Source organism: Lontra canadensis, unplaced genomic scaffold (genome assembly GCF_010015895.1).
Source record: "Lontra canadensis isolate GAN:19392208 unplaced genomic scaffold, GSC_riverotter_1.0 scaffold27, whole genome shotgun sequence".
NCBI classification, from domain to species: domain Eukaryota; kingdom Metazoa; phylum Chordata; class Mammalia; order Carnivora; family Mustelidae; genus Lontra; species Lontra canadensis.
The window spans coordinates 16471486-16489791 of record NW_022631021.1 but is presented as its reverse complement, the minus strand read 5'-3'; the positions used below and the strand labels follow the sequence as shown (position 1 = coordinate 16489791).

Here is an 18306-nt window from a genome sequence, read left to right as displayed (position 1 = left end):
GCTTTTAATACTTTTTAGAATATATAGTATTTTCTGCTAATATAAAGGCTGCTAAGTTTATTTTTACTGAACTCCCTTTTCATCAGTTTTACCTCTCATACAGAATTTTTAAAAATATTTTATTTATTTATTTACTTGGGAGAGGGAGAGAGAGAGAGAGGTGAGAGAGAGAGTATAAGGGGAGAGGCAGGGAGAAGGACAAGCAGAGGCTCCGTCACAGGACCCTGCAATCATGACCTGAGACAAATCAAGAGTCAGAAGCCTAAGCAGCTGAGCCACCCAGGTGCTTCTGTCATACAGAATGTTTCACCAAGTTTCAATAGTTTGTCATTGCTGTTGCTATTTGTAGGTTATTACTGCTGCTCCTAATGTTGCTTCTATCATAGAATGTGCCATTAAAAATGCTATTTTTTTAAATTCTTTTGTTACTATGTTCAGTTAGCCAACATGTAGTAAAGAGATTAATACAAATAAATAAATATATATATAAGCCATTTCTTGAACTTCTGTGAGGGACAATATAGTCAGAGGGTCCAAGGCCAATGTTAAAGAGAAGAAGTTCTTGGAAGCTGAGCTCTGGAGAAGGAAAGCATCAAATGACCCACTTATACCAAAGTATCTTTCTTGCCAAGTTGTTTAATTCCTGTTGTTCAACTATTCCTTTTCAGGTATTACATATTACTGTCTGAAAAATTAAAGGAAAAGGAATTGAAAAATAATTAATGCAATTCATTTTTTTAGTGAAAGGAACTTTAAGTCCATCAACAAAGGGTATGGTACGGGAAAGGCTGAGTAACTGGGTCTATTAATAGAGTCTACCATAACACTGTCTGTAGCATATAGAGTTCTTCTCTAGCTTCTCCTATGGCTTCTCTAACCCCATGGGCCCCAAGAGCTATCCACCTTTGTTACTAGAAGGTTTCATTTGCTTTTAAAGATTTTATTTATTTATTTGACAGAGAGAGAGAGAGAGAGAGAGATCACAAGTAGGCAGAGAGGCAGGGGGAAGCAGGCTCCCCGCTGTTCATTTGCTTTTAAACATACATAGGAAACCTCTCCTGCTGCATAAAGATACCATTCAGAAAATACCTCTCCCAAACTGCCTGGTTAAGGAAGTCATTTAGAGGAAGGTGGTCCCTAAGCTTCATTCTTTAGAGAAAGTTTGATGCCACATACTTGAGCTCTTCTTTAGTATCTAGTAGACACTAATTCACAACCATGAATGTGATAATGGAATAGCAAAGATAACAAAGAATGTGGAGAATGGACATTCTGCCCCCTGGGCTTCCTTCCTGCCTCCCATTTATTCTCTAAATTGCAGCTAAGGTAATCTATTTCCTCTTTTCCTGCTAAATTGTTTTTTTAATTGCATCACCCCATTTGTTTTTAAGTCCTTTGTTACCAGCCATATACTTCTGATGTGACAGAAGGTAAACAATGAAGATGAAAAAATCCCAACAGTTTTAGCAATGACTTTTAGTTTGAAAAAAAATTAGGTATTTATCCAAAATTAACTAAATAATAGCTCTTCTTCCTGAAATTTAGATTCCAATATCAGAGTTCTTTTAGTCCATTTATAACTTTCACAAGGATTTTTAAAATCATCATGAATAAAATTACAGTATCAGGCTTTTCTGATTTCCCACCATTTCGTATATCATGTGCAGTGTTTTGTGAAGCACATGTTCTGTATCTTTAAGCAATATTTTCTCGAAGATCAGGTAGGTTCATTTTAAGGAAATAAAGAACCATATTCATGTTCTTTTCACTGGCTTGTTTAACATGTATGTGGGCTCTTAGGATCACAGGAAGAAAGTTCTAAGAACATGTTCAGGATACAGGTGACTTAAGAGCATCATTTTATCCTGATAAATGCAGAAACTCTAAACTTGATCAGATTCTTGATTCAGAAATCATCTTAAAATAATGTGCTCTTTAAAATAGGTTTCATTTTATTGTCTATCATGACAATAACTCTCAAGAAGGCCAGTTTGTATGCAGTGAACTCAGTGAACTGATCTGTTTGTCTTTCTAGCTTACTTCCTACAGTCATAACTCACGGGAATTTTTGATGGAGTCTGCTCAGGACTCTCTTGCCACAAGAATTAGAGCAACCACTTACGAATTTCTCTCTTTGTGCCAAGAACTATACTGTGTGAGCTGAAAGTATTGTTACCAATATTCATAAGAACTATTAGAGAGTTGTTATTATCCCCAATTAAACATGAGGAAATGGACTCCAGTATGTTAAGAGTCTTGTACGTATGCTAAAGACCTAGGATATTATTCTACAGGAGATGGGGAGAAATTGAATGGTTTTAAGCAAGGGAAAGACGTGACGAGAATTATATTTTAGAGAATTTACCTAATCCTTAGCTGATTGGCCACAGACAAGAGTGGAGAGAGAGGCTTACTAGGAGGTAATTATAACGGGAGTGTTGAGAAATTAGGGCTAGAACTAAGGTGATGGCAGTGTTAGTGAATTTCAGCCACCTCCTTTCTTTTTTTTTTTTAAACCATGTATAAACTCAACCTAAGACCTTTCTGGACAAATAACTTCCAGGCAGCCTTTACCAATATATGAGAAATAACATGAATATAAAATCTTTTTTGCTATTCTTTCTTGCCAAAATTTTGTATTAACCTTGTAGACCACCATACTTTCTTTCACACAGCTGCCTGATAGCTTATGTTAATTACAATAGCTAACTTCTTGTAACTGAGAGAACTCAACATAAAAACAAAGTCCCCCTCTCTCTGGAATCTGGTGGAAAAATCCCACATTCTAACGTTCCAGTTTAAGAGTAGGGAAAAGAGTCCAGACCTATCAATTTCCTTGCTTCGAGTGAGGAAAATGTTGCATCCATCACTTCCTCTTCTATTTCTTGGTGACAACTTTGTTATGAAGCTAGAACTAGTCTCAATTTGGTGTGGGAAATATGGTTTCCAGTCGGAGAGTTAGTTATGTGTGTGTCTATTGAAGAGAAAAGGAGATTGGGAGGAGAGACAAAATTAACTTTTGGGTTTTTTTTTTGTTGTTGTTGTATTTTTTTAATGTTATTCCCTTAATTATTTTTTTACCCAACATGTAAGTTTCATGTCGTTCCTCCTATCATTCAAGTCCCTGTGTTACTGGATGCCTTCCTATATATCTATAGGCTTTTATATTTCCAAGTGCTGTCATTTAAACCTGTTGTTTCAATAAAAATTGAACAGTAAACAAATCCCACTTCAGCCTTTCCTTTTCTTGCATCAAGATTATTTATTGTTAGACTGTAATACATTATCACTCCCCAAACCCTATCCTGCCATATTTATCAAGTCTTGTATCAAATGCTTCCTTTGCTTGGACCCTGACTTGAGTGCTTGATCCACAATTACCTTTCCTTCATTAAACATCCTGAACTCTACCTGTATCTCTCTCTAGGTGCTGCTCATTTTCTTCCTTATTTTTTTAAGACTGTTATGATACAACATTAAAAGTATGCAAAGTAATATACATGTGAAAATGAATGTGATAGATTGTTATAGTAATAACAGTAACTACAGTAATAACCCCCAATTTGTTCATGCCTATCCATATTCGTGATCTTACATATTTCCCTCCCACATGGACTCTGGGTTGGTTCACATGATTTGCTTTGGCTTATGGGATAATGGAAAATGTGATACAAGACCTTGAATGGACCTGCACATTGGACTGTTCTTTCTACTTCTGCTAGGAATTCTGTAATGACTAGCATGGAAATAAGCCTACTGGAGACCTGGCCTAGCCACCCCTATCACTACTAGCTGAAACAGCACCAATCAACAGCCTACACCAACTGACAGACATGAATAATGCTACGTAAGGCCATCCAGCCCCAGCAGATGCAAAAACTGACTACAGCATCAGGAGGGAGTCCAGATAAGATCCATAGAACAGGGATAGCTGAGTCTAGCCCAACCTGCTGATCCATGAATTGTGAGCGAGTAAATTACTGTTGCAACTCACTAAGATGTAAAGATGTTCTTTTACAAATAAAAGCTGAGACATAATGTATATATACATTTTTAAAAATACTGATAAACTCAGTTATTTATACTACCATTCATACTAAGAAATAGCATTATAAATAGCTCCATCCTCAATTAAGATCACTTTCCCATCCTTTTGGGCTAACCAATATCTTGAATTTTGATTTTTTTTTTATAATTCCTTTGCTATTTGTTAATGTACACATACATACATATGCCTAAAGATGTATTATTTAGTTTTGCTTTATTTTGAGATTTAGAAAAATTACATCATACCACATATAATATTCTACAGTATTTTATTTTTCCAAAACTATGCTTGTGAGATTTATCCAGAATTGTGGCTTACTGATATCACTGTTATAGGACATATATGACCATTTTCTATAGATGAACAGCTGTGTCCTGTCTGGCTTTTTAGTTGTAACATACATATATTTGTTTTCTTTCCTCAGATGAACACTTTTGTCATAAACCTTCTTGTATAATTTTCCAGTTCAAATCTTCAGAAGCATTTCTATTGGTGAATATTTAGAAGGGGACTCATTAGGTGGTAAAGTCTGTGTGAATATTCTTTACAAGATTATGCTAAATTGTTTGCAAAATTATTTTACCAATAACTTATACTCCCATTAGCAGCATAATGATTAAAATTCTCTACAACAGTCAATATTTCTTTCTTTAATAAAAACTATCTGCCAATCTGGTATGAAATGCTATCTCACTGTGGTCTTTACTTGCCTTTTTATAAAGTTAGTGAAGTTGAACATTGTTCAAGTATTACTTGGCAATTATTTCCTTCTCTGGGAAATGCCTGCTCAAATTTTTACTCATTTTCCTACTGGATTATTCCTATACCTTTCCTCATTCATTGTTTTAATTTTTTTGTCTTCTCATCTTAATGTATGTCTCATGTGCATTTAGCTAATAAGTAGGAACTCAAACTCTTCACCAAGGAAAGCTACGCAACATAAAGTTACACACTTGTCAATCTACATGGCTTTTTCATGACAAGCCGTTTTCCTATTTCATTTTCTTTTTCACAGATACTATTATAGTAAACTGTTTTAGTACACTTATTTTGAAACAGATTAAGCATCTGTCTTCCTGATTTGATTGTTTGGGACTCTCTACATCCTTGTGAGGAGATGCTTGAAAAGAAAAGTAAGAAAACAGACTTCTTCAAAAATGTTCACTGTAGTTAAACATGCAACAGACTTGGCTAAGCTCTTCTCAATCGACTCCCAGAACATCATCTAGCATACAGCACTCCCTCAGAGAGCTGTTAGAAGCCTTGAATAATAAAACAAATAAAATACAGAGCATACTTAGAAGACTTCTTCAGGCTCTACAGACAAAATTTGAGGCACTGATCTTTAAAGCTAGTAAGATTAAAAATAAGAGTAAGCAGCACAGATTAAAGAAAGGTACTGGCAAAAAATAAACCATATAGTCTATTTTTGTAATTAGTATGAAAATATGATACATGATTGCGTCTAATGGTAAGTAAAACGTCTTAACCCCTTAATAATATTGTGTACCTGTAAAACAGTGACACTGATACTAGACATCTAGAAAATTTTGGACTCCTATTCATATTGTTTCCTTGTGATATAAATTCTTCTGTATCAGTATACACAGCGCTCCTAAAAACAAACCCACTATCTCTTACACACTAGGTCCTAATGCAAAAAAAAAAAAAAAAAAAGTTTCAGTTTTCCAAACAGAAATATAGCTCTAATTTTAGCTCAAAATAAAGCTGTGTACATGAAAAAAAAAATAATATGCTAGGGAGTTTGCAATTAAAAGTTTCAAGATGGGGGTCTCTGGGTGGCTCAGTTGGTTAAGCAACTGCCTTTAGCTCAGGTCATGATCCTGGAGTCCCAGGATCAAGCCCCGTATCGGGCTCCCTGTTCAGGGGTGACTGCTTCTCCCTGTGGCCCTTCCCCATCTTGTGCTCTCATTTTCACTCAAATAAATAAATAAAAATCTTAAAGAAAAAAAAAGAAAACTTAAAAAAAAATCAAGATTGAATTGGCCCTTGTCAATGCTGAGATATAGGGATGATCAAAAATCAACAATGCTTCAATGAAAGGTTTTCAGTCTTTTCTTAAAGAGCCATTTTAATGTCCAGTAAAATTTTAAATTAGAAATATTTTCATTGTGTTTCTCCTGAGCCTTTTATGCTCCCTTTAAAGGTATTGTCCCCCTTGTTACATATACATGTCTATACAGATTTGATGGAAAATAATGTATTATTTTGTATTTGTTTTTCATGAAGAAACTGTGTGCATATAACATTTATGCCAATGACATTTTATACAAAAATGCCCAGATATTTAGCTTCATCCTTTTTTTTCTCACTGCCACCTTCACTCTTCGAAACTCCTTCGACTCTCTTAAAAGTACAGCAAGCATTATTATTACAAAATGATAGAAAGTTATTTAGTAAACTAATACCTTAATTTTATTTTCTATAATACCCATTGGGAGGTCCAACTGAGTTTTCCCAATAAACAGACAACCTGATTCACAAAGCCCTGTGGCAGACAGGAGCACACCTATGTTGATTTTCTTCAAGTCAATGCCTGTTTCCGGTAGGTAGTCCTCGGGCGTGATTAGGCAGGGGGTAGTAAAAGCTGAGAAGCCTTCTCACTTAACTGCCATATTACTTGCAGCCCTGATCTCATTGATTGCTTGGCTTTACCTATCACCTATATACTTATAATTTACAGATTTATATCTCTGCCTGGGACCTCCCCTGTAATCTCAGGGCTTGTATTTCTAACCACTTTTTGGAACTTTCACTCAGAAGTGAACATAACCTGAATCAAACTCTCCACTCCTCGGGGCAATCCCACCCCACCCTACGCTGGAGCTCCGTAAATGATTCTTCTTCCATTTACTCAGGCCATAGTAATGGGAGTCACCTTTAACTCACACTCTGTCATATCCCACTAGCAAATCCTGTCTACTCTCCCTCTGAAATATTTCCAGATTCTAATGACTTTTCACCACTTCCACAATTTACCACACTGGTCCAAGTTACCATACTCTTTAAGACTGGATGATTTCAAAATCCCCTCCGCTGTCTTTCTGCATCTGTTTGCGGTCTTACCCAGGGTTCTCCTCACAACAGCTGACGTTCCTTTTAAGACACAAGTCATGACCTCTTCTACTCAAAAAACTCTGAATGTCTTTTCATTTCAGAGTAAAAGGTCAAAGTCCTTGTGGGCTTTAAGACTCCACACCACGTGACTCCCTGCCATCTCCGTGAATCCATGTCTTTCCTCCGGTCTGAACACTCACTCTACTCTACCATGGCCCCACCACCTAGCTTCCTCGCTTCTCAGAAGCGCCAAGCACACTTGTTGCTACCACGGCCTGGAATGTTTTTCCACAGATGACTACATAAATAACTCCTTTTGTCTCTATGTTCAGGTCTGTGTCACCACTACATGAATGAGGTAGCACTTTCTACTTTCTGAAGACCTTTATTTCCCCATTTATAATTTAGAAGTACTAAATCATCCTGTGGGCTCCATATTGTGCTCCTTGTTTTATGCCAATTAGAATGCCTTCAAGGTTCCCAGTTCAAGAGGACAACATAAAAAGGTTCTGAATTTACCTCCCCCATAGGCATATGGAATCTACAGCTATAAACGGAACAATTTCCTCTTTAAAAAATCTAAAAACTAGCAAAGCATGTTTGGGCTTCATGTTGGGCAAACTAGACAGAAAGCACATTGAATGTTGGAGGAAAGTCTGAAACACAATCTCACCATAAGCGCTACCCCCAGCCCAGAGACCCAAGGAGGCAGCTCAAAATCCAGAGCTCCTCTGTGAGGGGCAAAGGGTTTGTTCCTCACATTAGGCACACCACCTTTTAAGACCAGCCCCTGAGCGAAGAGCCCACAAAACATCTGATTTTAAAGACTAGCTGTGCTTGTGCTCGAGAGAGTTGCGGAACTGAGGTGAACTGAGAAACACCATTTAAAGTGCTCACTTGCAAACTCACCTGTCTCAGGGTCAGTTCAGAAGCAGCCCTTTGAAAAGCACCCAGATTTTATGTGAAAGAGGCTCCTTTGCTGATTCCAAAGCACCGGTCAGTTGGAGGGCTGGGACCTGCTGGGGTATGTTCCACAGTTGGAGGCTGGTGGATGCTATCTTGTTAAAGCCTCCCCTCTGCCTTGTTAAAGCCTCTCCCTCTGCCTTGTTAAAGCCAGCAGGCACTATCTCTCTTTTCTCCCTCTTTTCTTCCCTCCCTCCCTTCCTTCCTCCTTCCCTCCCTCCCCCATTCCTTCCTTCCTTTCTTCCTTCCTGCCTGCCTGCCTTTTCTCTTTCTTTCTTTCTTTTTTTTCTCTCTCTCTCTCTTTTTTTTGAAGCAGGTACAATCTTTTCAGCTCTCCCTGCCTTGCTTCTGCCAGTGGGAGCCATCTTTGCACTTTCCAGAGTGCAATTATCTCCTGCAGGGAAGTGTGTACATATGTTTGCTGCCCTAATTTTTATGTCTGATTACCCAGTTTTTGCAGCTACCACCCAGGGGACACCCCTTGATTGCCTGATTCTGGAGGCCAGGGACACTTGTTTTCCTAGGCCCCATAGGAGTGCAACAATCAGAGACTATGCTTGGCAGTCTGCACAGATAACAGATTGAAACACACCCACAGCCTTTCTGTGAAAGAGGCCTGCTTTGGAGCTTTGGCCTTACAAGTAGGCTTCGGGTTTGGTGCACAACTAGAAGCTATAGAGATGCTCTCCGGGAACAGGGAGGAGGACACCATTTTTGCACTCTCCCTCTATCTTACTCCAGGTCGTAGTATCTTCTAAAAGGGAGCTTAGATGCTCATCTGGAGCCCTGATTTGCCTGATGATGGTGACCAGGAGGGGTTCACTTCTGGTCCCAAAAGACTTATATATAATTTCATACTTTAAAATCTGCTGCCTGAGGGTGTGGCTTCCATTCATTTTGAATCTAGGGGCTGACTGAGATCCTCCCCTGGTCAGTCACTGAGTCATCATGGCACACCCTCAACTACTGAGAGCTATTAAAAATAGATAGGCTGCTTGTCTCACAAAGATTTGAGACAACCAAGAGCTAGGAAAGTTTGAATGCTGAGTTCAGCAACGACACAAGGCTGCTTCTTCAATATTGGGAGAGGTGGCTGTTTCACCTCAGGCATAGAAACCAATGCTGAGCCAAGCAAAATGAAGAAGCAGAAGAGTATGTCCCAAGCAAAGGAAGAAGATAAAATCTCAGGGAAAAAAAAAGAAGGGGAAGAAGAGGAAGAAGGAGGAGAAGAAGAAGAAAGGAAGGGAGGGAAGGAAGGAGAAAAGTAGAAAAGAAAGAAAGAAACCTAATGAAATGCAGATTAAAATGCCCTAAAAGTGAAAGATGTGTTGCTTGGGACATTTTGTTTTAAAACAAAAAACTGAGGAGTGCCTGTGTGGCTCAGTCATTAAGCATCTGCCTTCAGTTCAGGTCATGATCCCAGGGTCCTGAAATCAAGCCCCTGGTTGGGCTCCCTACTCAGTGGGAAGCCTGCTTCTCCCTCTTCCACTCCCCCTGCTTGTGTTCCCTCTCTCGCTGTGTCTCTTTATCAAATAAATAAATAAAATCTTTTAAAAAAAGTTGCACACCTTGTTTTAAAAATAAAATAAAAAATTGAGTGCCCTCACTCAGCTTCGACAGTATTCCTTTTATGTTTGCTCTTTATTTTCCATTAAAATAATAAATTAAGCCACCTTCTATTCATTTCCAAATTTATAGAACATCAACTATGAGAAGATCTTTATGATAGTATTTAGGGAATTAATAAATGAGTGAACATCGTAGGACTTCTTCATTTTCCAAATAACTGTAGTAGCTGGCATAATGTGACGCGTGTCTCAGAAGCAGGAGTGTTGTCGTGGTTTATTAGCAGGATTAAACACATCTGGTTTGGTGTATTAGGTCTTTTTAAAGGAAATAGTAAATGAGAAGTCACTCCAGGAATCAGGAGAATATCAGCAGGAAGAATTTAAGGAGGGTATTCCTGGTGAACAGAAAAATGTTATCAAGGCTCAGAAGCTATATTGGTGTACTGGGGATACAGGAGATATTTTACTTTCATCTAATAGTAGTCCTCGAGGTTGGTGTGAAAGGAGATTCATTGGACCCATTATGTTCCATAGCCAAGATTTTTCAAATATTCTTCCTTCTTGTCATAACATTTTTGGAAAAGTGCTTGTTCTGTCATATAGGCTTTATTTAATTGTCTAAGTGGAATCACCTCAGAGCGTCTCACTGACATCAACACGCATTGTTGAATACAATACTGTGAATCTTCATCTTAAAGACAAGTAATTTTCAAATCTCCAGAGTCTTGGAGACCTGGGTGGCTCAGTCAGTTGAGCATCTGACTCCTGATTTCAGTGTTGTGAAATTGAGCCCCACTGGGGGCTCTGTACTGGGCATGGAGCCTGCCTTGTTAAGATTCTCTTTCCTCTCTCCCTCTGCCCCTCCCCCACCCCACCCTCCACCACATGCACACACTCTCTCTCTAAAAAATAAAAAGGTTCAAATCACCAGAGTCTTAATAACCTTAAGAGAATAACTTTGAATGCCAAAATAAGGTCCTTTTTTTATTAATTTTAAACATGTAATTTGAAAAATTATTCTAGAAACAATTTTATGAGAAAATATGCCAAAAATCAACAGGCAACAGTATGTCCTTATATTCAAAACAGTAATGGCTGGTTTGTATTCAAGTGTAAATATACTTTATTAATATAATTAACCCAGTTTTCCTGTGGTGGGTATTCTGCAGGTATAAACCTTCTTTTTACTCTCAACCTTCCTGTGATTTAAAGTTTTAGGTATACCTTTTTTGAACAGAATATTGCTAGCTGTTGAAGTTATCTTAAATCCAATCTGGCAGTAGTGATCTTTTCAGTCTGTTTACATATAACGTTATGTGACTATGTATGGATTGTGACTATATATGGATATGCTGTATTTCCCATATATGCTATGTTTTTTAAAACCATATATATTTTAAAACATAAATTTTTTTAAAAAGATTTCATTTATTTATTTGACAGACAGAAATCACAAGTAAGCAGAGAGGCAGGCAGAGAGAGAAGGAGAAGCAGGCTCCCCGCTGAGCAGAGCCTGATGCGGGGCTCGATCCCAGGACCCTGGGATCATGACCTGAGCCGAAGGCAGAGGCTTTAACCCACTCAGCCACCCAGGTGCCCCAAAACATCAATGTCTTTGAAACCCTTTTCATCTTTTTTGTCTTGTCGAATTGATTGTATGTTACCACATTACAATTATCCCTTCTACTAGTTTAGAACGTGGGTCGGCAAAGTACACGGACTATGGGCCAAACCTCACCCACCACATTTTTTTAAGTAAAATCTTATTGGAATACAGCTACACATATTAGCGTGCATATTGTCTCTGGCCACTTTCATGCTCCTGCAGCAGAGTTGAGGAGTTGGGACAGAAACCCCAAGCCTAAAATTTGATTATCACATCCTTTACAGAAAAATGTTGTCAATCCTGATTTAAAATATACACACTACTTTGTGTTCTGAAGTTAATGAGTTTAATTTAATCATCATTAAGTAAAATGCAAAGCTTCTTATTTCCTACCATCTACCTTCCATTATATGTCATACAATGGTGCTGTAGTTTACTCTCAACCTGATTTGATACTGTTTAATTCTCTTGATTTCTAAAACCACAATTAGGAGACATATTATTTATTTCAGCCTAGCCCCATGTCTCCCATCTTCTTGCTCATCATTATTGTGGGCATTTCCTTTTGGGGTTGTCCTTCTTCCTGAAGTAGACCCTTTAGCAGTGCCTTTGCTGTTGATGATAAATTCTCTCTCAGTTTTACTTGAATGTTTTTTTGTTTTGCCCTAAAGTTTGGAATAGTTTTGCTAGACATAGAATTCCATCTGACAGTTATTCTCCCTTAGCATTCTGAAGATAGCCATTACCTGTTGACTGACTTGCCAATTGAGGAGCCAGCTCTGATAAAAAGGTCAGCTGTTAGCCTAAAAGTTGTCTCCATGGGGCACGTGGGTGGCTCAGTGGGTTAAAGCCTCTGCCTTGGGCTCAGGTCGTGATCCCAGCCAGGGTCCTGGGATCAGCCAGGCACGGGGCTCTCTGCTCCGAGAGGAGCCTGCTTCCCCCTCTCGCTCTGCCTGCCTCTCTGCCTACTTGTGATCTCTGTCTGTCATGTGAATAAATAAGATCTTAAAAAGAAAAAAAAGTTGTCTCCAGTTTTCCAGAATACTGATTAAATGGATGTTCAAATTCCCTTTGATCCTCATATACTTTAAGTTCTCTCAAATTCCCCATTGTATTATATTTTTCTTTCCCCAAAGTCCTATTGGTTCACTTAAAGTATTTTTTTATTTGTGTTTTTATTCCCTCTTCTTTAAAACATATAAAAATACACTTATTTATAAGTGTGCGTATGTATGTGGGCAAATGTGAATTACTGAGGAAAGTATAAAGATACAAAATCTACGACATCTTACAGGCCTGGGGCTTGAGGTAGAGAATTATTTCCCTAGTTTGGGCTCTTTCTATAGGTATCCGCAGGAAAAACACAGTCCAGCTTTTTAAGTAGGTTCTATTACATTTCACCACATACTAGCAGCCACAGTGAACTGGGGGGGGGGGGAGGAGTACTGCTCACCTCACTAACCGCTCAGCTTCCGTTCTATTCCAAATGGCTGGGTACAGGGGCTGTTTATGCAGTATTTTGTCTCCCATCCTTCTATAGATAACCTCCAGCAGCTGTAGTGCATCTACCCATTCTCTCTCCATTGTGTATATATGTTGACCTTTGAGGAATGATGAGAGGCTAGCTGCATCTGCAAAGTGGAAACTGAGACGCAAAGGTTAAGGTGCATGTTTTAAAACTTCTGAAATTTCCTTTTTTTTTTTTTTAAGGCTATATCTGATCCAGGTTCTTCTGTCTTTGAAAGACCCATGTTTCAAATAAGTATTAACAAATATTACAACAGACGTTGAGGTAATTTTGCAGAACCTTTGTTTTTTTTTAAATTGCTAACTTGGATATAGTGTCACTTTCCTGTCTAAATAAGAATAAATACTGGCAATGACTGTTACTTTTCCTACTTTCTCCTCAATTATGATCTTAACCAAACTTGATAAAATACAGATGTATACATGTATACATAACAACGTATATGTTTCATCAGCGAAGGCATCTTCAGTTCTAACTTCTTTAACTTTCCAGGCAGAAAAAATAAAAATAAAATACAAAGGAGAAAACCTAGAACTGCAGATAATTTCTAAGTGGAAATTGGATGATAGATTGAGCAGTTGACTGAGTAGTTATGAGACAGTGACTTGTGTTTGGGAAAGAGCATTTCTTCTGCCTTGAATGGAACTGCATCAAAAACATCACTCATTGTAAATTTCTTGGGAGATGATACCTGCCAGACTGTAGAGTAGCCAGTAGACTCTGGCTCAGATTCGATGATGGTGATATAGGGATTATAAAATGACAGTTCTTGAGAAAAAAATAATTTTGGATTTTCCTTTCTTGTGTTTTTCTTATTTCTTTAGTTCACTATAGACGATTTATTTTTGCCTTAGTTTAAAGAACTTGGTATTTGTGATTTATACCCTTCTACTTTCAGAAGGAATTAGGGCCACTCTACAAGGCAAAATACATATAAAGCAAGAAATTTTAAAACTAACACACAAAGAAAAAGCCAATACCTAACTAGCTAAAAATCCCTGAGTTGTTTAGATCCTGTTAAAACAAACTAAATTATTCTGGTTTCTGATAATAGCTTAAGTATTACTAAAGAAATAGTACAAATTTACTCTAATAGCTATTTGAGAATAATTTAACTGAGCATATTGCATATATGTACATATATTCATGTATCTAATCTGAAAAATTATGAAAATACTGATGCCAATTACCTCAAGTGAAAACGAACAAGTGAGATATTTTTTCATCCCTATAATTTTTGCTATTTTAAAAATGTCTTTACTGCTTGTGCAGATTAAGAAGAATCTTAATTCATGGATTGTTGCTTTGTCCATTTAACAGTGGATTATTTATTAAAAACACAAAAGCCAGTTTTGGCAATTAAAAAGAACATAAGGAATCATGTAACCCACCAACATTTTACAGCTGATATTCTTAGCATCTCAGCTTATGACATACTCACATTTTTGTGTCCCTCTTAAATAAAGAGCCAAATCAGTAGAAACTAGCATCACAAGTTTAATATATTTTAAAATATAGAAATATATTTAAACAGCACATTTAAAGAATAATATAATAGACTTCCATTTCTTTTTCTTACAATGGTACACTATTTATTTAAAAATATATTACTTAATGTACCCCCAATATAGTTATTATCAAATTTTCTTTGAGATAAACTGTATTCTCAAACAACATTGTAATATACCTGAATTATAAGCGAGACCATAATATTTCTGAAGCTATTTCTGATACAAGTTTTACTTGAAAGGTCCAAAAAGGTGATTAATTAATGGTGTTTTATGAATATTTTAGATGAGCTGTAAATAAGCTTAGCTGTAGAGCCACGACAAAGAGCAAGTAATCCATCTAAATGTCATTCTTCCAAAAGTTAGTGTGTGTTAAAGAAAAGCCTTAGAAGGCAAAGAAAGAAAATAAATTAATTTCAGGGGGAAGAATACACATGCACATGCACACATCAGAACCTTCCCGTTTGGAATTATTTGTGCTTGGAGGGAGGTTTCTGAAATCCCCTCACAAAATAAGGTTTTCATTGAGCTCGTTCTCAAAGATATGAAAAATGGATTTCAGCTGTTCTTTCAAAATGGCAATTCTGTCAAAGCCATTCCAGGATTTTTGGTAATTTCCTTCAGTTTAGTTTCAGTGCTTTTACCCTAAATAAAATCCCTTGCATCCCATCAATCAGCAGACTCAGTCATAAAGGAGAGCTAAGGAAAATGGCTCTGTCGGCATCTTCGCTCCGCTATGTTTTATGTATGCAATGACTCTTGTCTGTGGGAAGAGAAGTGGAGCGCATGTAAATGTTTCTTTATTTTGGACTGTTTTTAAATCTGAAAAAAAAAAATCTGCAGCAGTAGTGTTCTAGATAATAGGCAGACATGATTTATTTGAGGTAAGAAGGTTGTACTACAATATTTTAGTGTTAACTTGGAAAGTTATGGACACAGGCTCAAGCCTGTCTCCACAGAATTCCTGAAGCTTTGAGCACTTTGCAAAATCTATAGTCCACAAGCCAAGAAGGAACGCACTCCTCCAGTTACATCAATGCTGTTAAAGCAAACAGTTACAACAATTATGTGTAATCTCTCAGCTTCTATGTTCTGCCTACTGTTTATTTATTCAAATCCAGTTCAACATTTCACTTTATCTAATGTAGCAGAAACTCCGAAAGAAAAATTGTGTTTATCCAAGCATTTTTGTTTGGGTTGTTATTTTTTTTTTTTTTAGTTTTATTTCTAAATAAACAACCTATCCATTTCACAGGTACCACATAGCCAAATGCATTCAATGTCCTTTATCAGTGATTAACATGCAAAGGAGTTCTAATTTCAGAAAATTATATAAAAATCACATTAGGAAAAATGTTGACATGGAATTGAATTGGACTTAGCATATCCCATTGAAAGTTACACTGGGCTATCTATTGTGTAATAGACCTATAGAATAGATTTTATTGCTAAGGCATCCACAAAGGAGAATATATACCTTTAAATAAATAAAAGTAACTATATACACAATATTGTACATAGGTACAGAGATGAAATGAGCCAGAGTAATTTTATGAAATTCCCTTCTTGTGTGAAAGCATACTTTTTATTAAAGTCCTAAACCTTAATACAGATCTTTTTCTTATTACCAATATTATTTAATATCAGTGGCAGCCACACGAACGCACTACCATATTTCTGTATTTTTTCAAGATGACATTGGAGCTGTCATCAAAGTACAGCACAGAGATGGCATTTAATTTGGTTGGAGCACAGCAAGGCTTCGGTACGTGGTCAGGAAACATCAGATGAACCTGGGAAAGAAAAACATTTTTTTAAGAAACGAGATAGACATTTTGTCCACAGCTTTCAAATAATATTCTTGGTGGGTTTTTTTTAAAGATCTTATTTATTTATTTGACAGAGAAAGAGATCACAAGTAGGCAGAGAGGCAGGCAAAGAAAGAAGGGGAAGCAGGCTCCCTGCTGAGCAGAGAGCCCGATGCGGAACTCGATCCCAGGACCCTGAGATCATGACCTGAGCCGAAGGCAGAGGCTTTAACCCACTGAGCCACCCAGGCACCCTCAAATAATATTCTTGTTTTGTCACACAATCGGACACACCGTTAAGCTATCCCTCTTCTATTTATGTTCAATGGCTGGGGTGGAGGTTGGGGACTGGTAGGGAAGGATGTATTTTTAGGCGTGAACACCTAGACTCAACTCACCCATTCTCATTATGTGTTGGGGCCTTCAAAAATACTCTACCAAGTAAGGAAAACTCCTTCAATGAAATATTCAGTGGAAATTTTCCTGGGGGAAAGAACATGGGAACTAGCACTGAGTTGCTTTTGGTTAGAATGACTCCTATCTACTTCATAAGAAATGCAGAAGTTATAAATGCGAATTCATGAAGGGACACGATTAGACTGTAGAAAGATTTGACTCTAAGAATTATTTTTTAAAGGACAATTAAACAACAACTCATAAAAGTTACACCCACTTTTAATTTTTCACAATAAAGGAAACATAAAAATCACCACAAAGTGAACTCCAGGTATAACCCAAAACTTATTTTAAAGCAATGATTTCAACTCTTCTCTACAGAAATTTTAACCAGACTGGCTGGAGTTTAATACCCTTTTGCTTTCCTTCTCTCCTAGACAAGTGCCAAAAAGCACGTTTAGCTAAATCAGAAGCAAGGAGCCCAGATAGTTTACAAATTGAATATTCCTCTCCTCCAAGAGCCTCAAAAGGTGGCTGTACACCGAAAGTGAAATGCTTAAGCACAGAGTTTGTTCACATTTTGATCAGACTGGCAGTCTGCCTATAGTTTGCAGTCATTGAGCAAGGAGCCAGTACATGGTTCCCCCTTTCCCACCCAGCTACCCAGGCCCTTCCCCCAAAGGAGTTTATGGGAAGTCCTACTGATGAGTCTTAAGGGATCCACAAAAAGCAAATACAGCCTCTTAGAGTTTTGGCTGCACAATGTCCTGGCTGAAATGATATAGGAGCCCTGCATGTGGACAGAAACAGCAGGAAAAATGAGGTGATCTGACATGAACTTGAAATTTCCTAGGACCTCACAAAACTAAAAGTTGGATAGTTTGGACAAATTTCAGATGCAGGCTTGTGTCCCTCATCAGCTTGATCTTACATAACCCACACATACATGATTGATAACCCCTTATTTCAATGGCCTTGGCAGCTTCGCAAAGCAATCATTCTGAAAAAAAAAAAAATGGATTGTTCTTGACTGGTTTCTCAAACATATTAGTCATAAATATGCTTTCCTTTAGCAACGAGCATGTCTTCTTGTTTCATGTCCTTCACAGAACAAGCGTACAGAGTGCACAATGCCAGGAAAAAAAATCAAACTTCCCATGTATGCTTCAAGTTTTGCAATGACTTACGTCCCATGTCTCAGGACAGTGAAGCAGAGCAGGGACTTGTTCCAAGTCCATGTCAAAATTTTTTTTTAAATGTTTGGTTTTTGACACTGCCTTCTAGACTATAGCCCTAAAAGCTGACAATACGTGGTTATATATTCATAAGAAATAAGAAAAAGAAAAATGAGAGGAAGAGTATTTTGACAGAGTTTTTTCAATAATTAAGCATTGCTCAGTCTGAGGCTGCCTTTGATACATTAGGATGTATCAAATTCAATGAAGCAGAAGTCTGCTTTCTGAGTCATTAAGAAGACAATATAAAGAGGCAAAGAATTTTCTGAGAAACCAAGTGTCATTCCTCTATAAGCTAACAGTGGCTATTGCTTTGACCCTACAGAAAGACAGGCATCATGGTGATTCTTTCAAGGCTCGAAACAGCAGCATTTCTCTCTATGTGATTGCATTTTGGGTCATCATAGAATTCTCATAGGCAAGGATAGATGGCTACAGTTCACAGAGATTCTTTTTCCCAACCCCCAGAAATGATATCCTGCATCAAGAAGCACTTCTATTTGTAGGTATAGCAAATATGAAAGCATAACAAATCTTAAAAAAATCCCTAGGAATTTCCTTTATTCTT

At 37.4% G+C, this 18306-nt stretch overlaps 1 protein-coding gene across 2 annotated transcripts in view; it reads right to left on the bottom strand.

Moving 5' to 3' along the window:
- Positions 1–15847: 15847 nt before the first annotated feature.
- The window catches only part of BMP5 (bone morphogenetic protein 5), a 113512-nt gene continuing 111053 nt past the window's right edge, over positions 15848–18306 (bottom strand). The window contains exon 7 of one of the 2 annotated variants that reach the window (XM_032864502.1): positions 15848–16092. In XM_032864502.1, the coding sequence (XP_032720393.1) occupies positions 15943–16092 (150 nt within the window). In that variant the 3' untranslated portion in view covers positions 15848–15942. Of the gene's footprint in view, positions 16093–17141; positions 17504–18306 lie in introns of those variants that run through there. The other variant, XM_032864503.1, reaches the window with a different exon arrangement.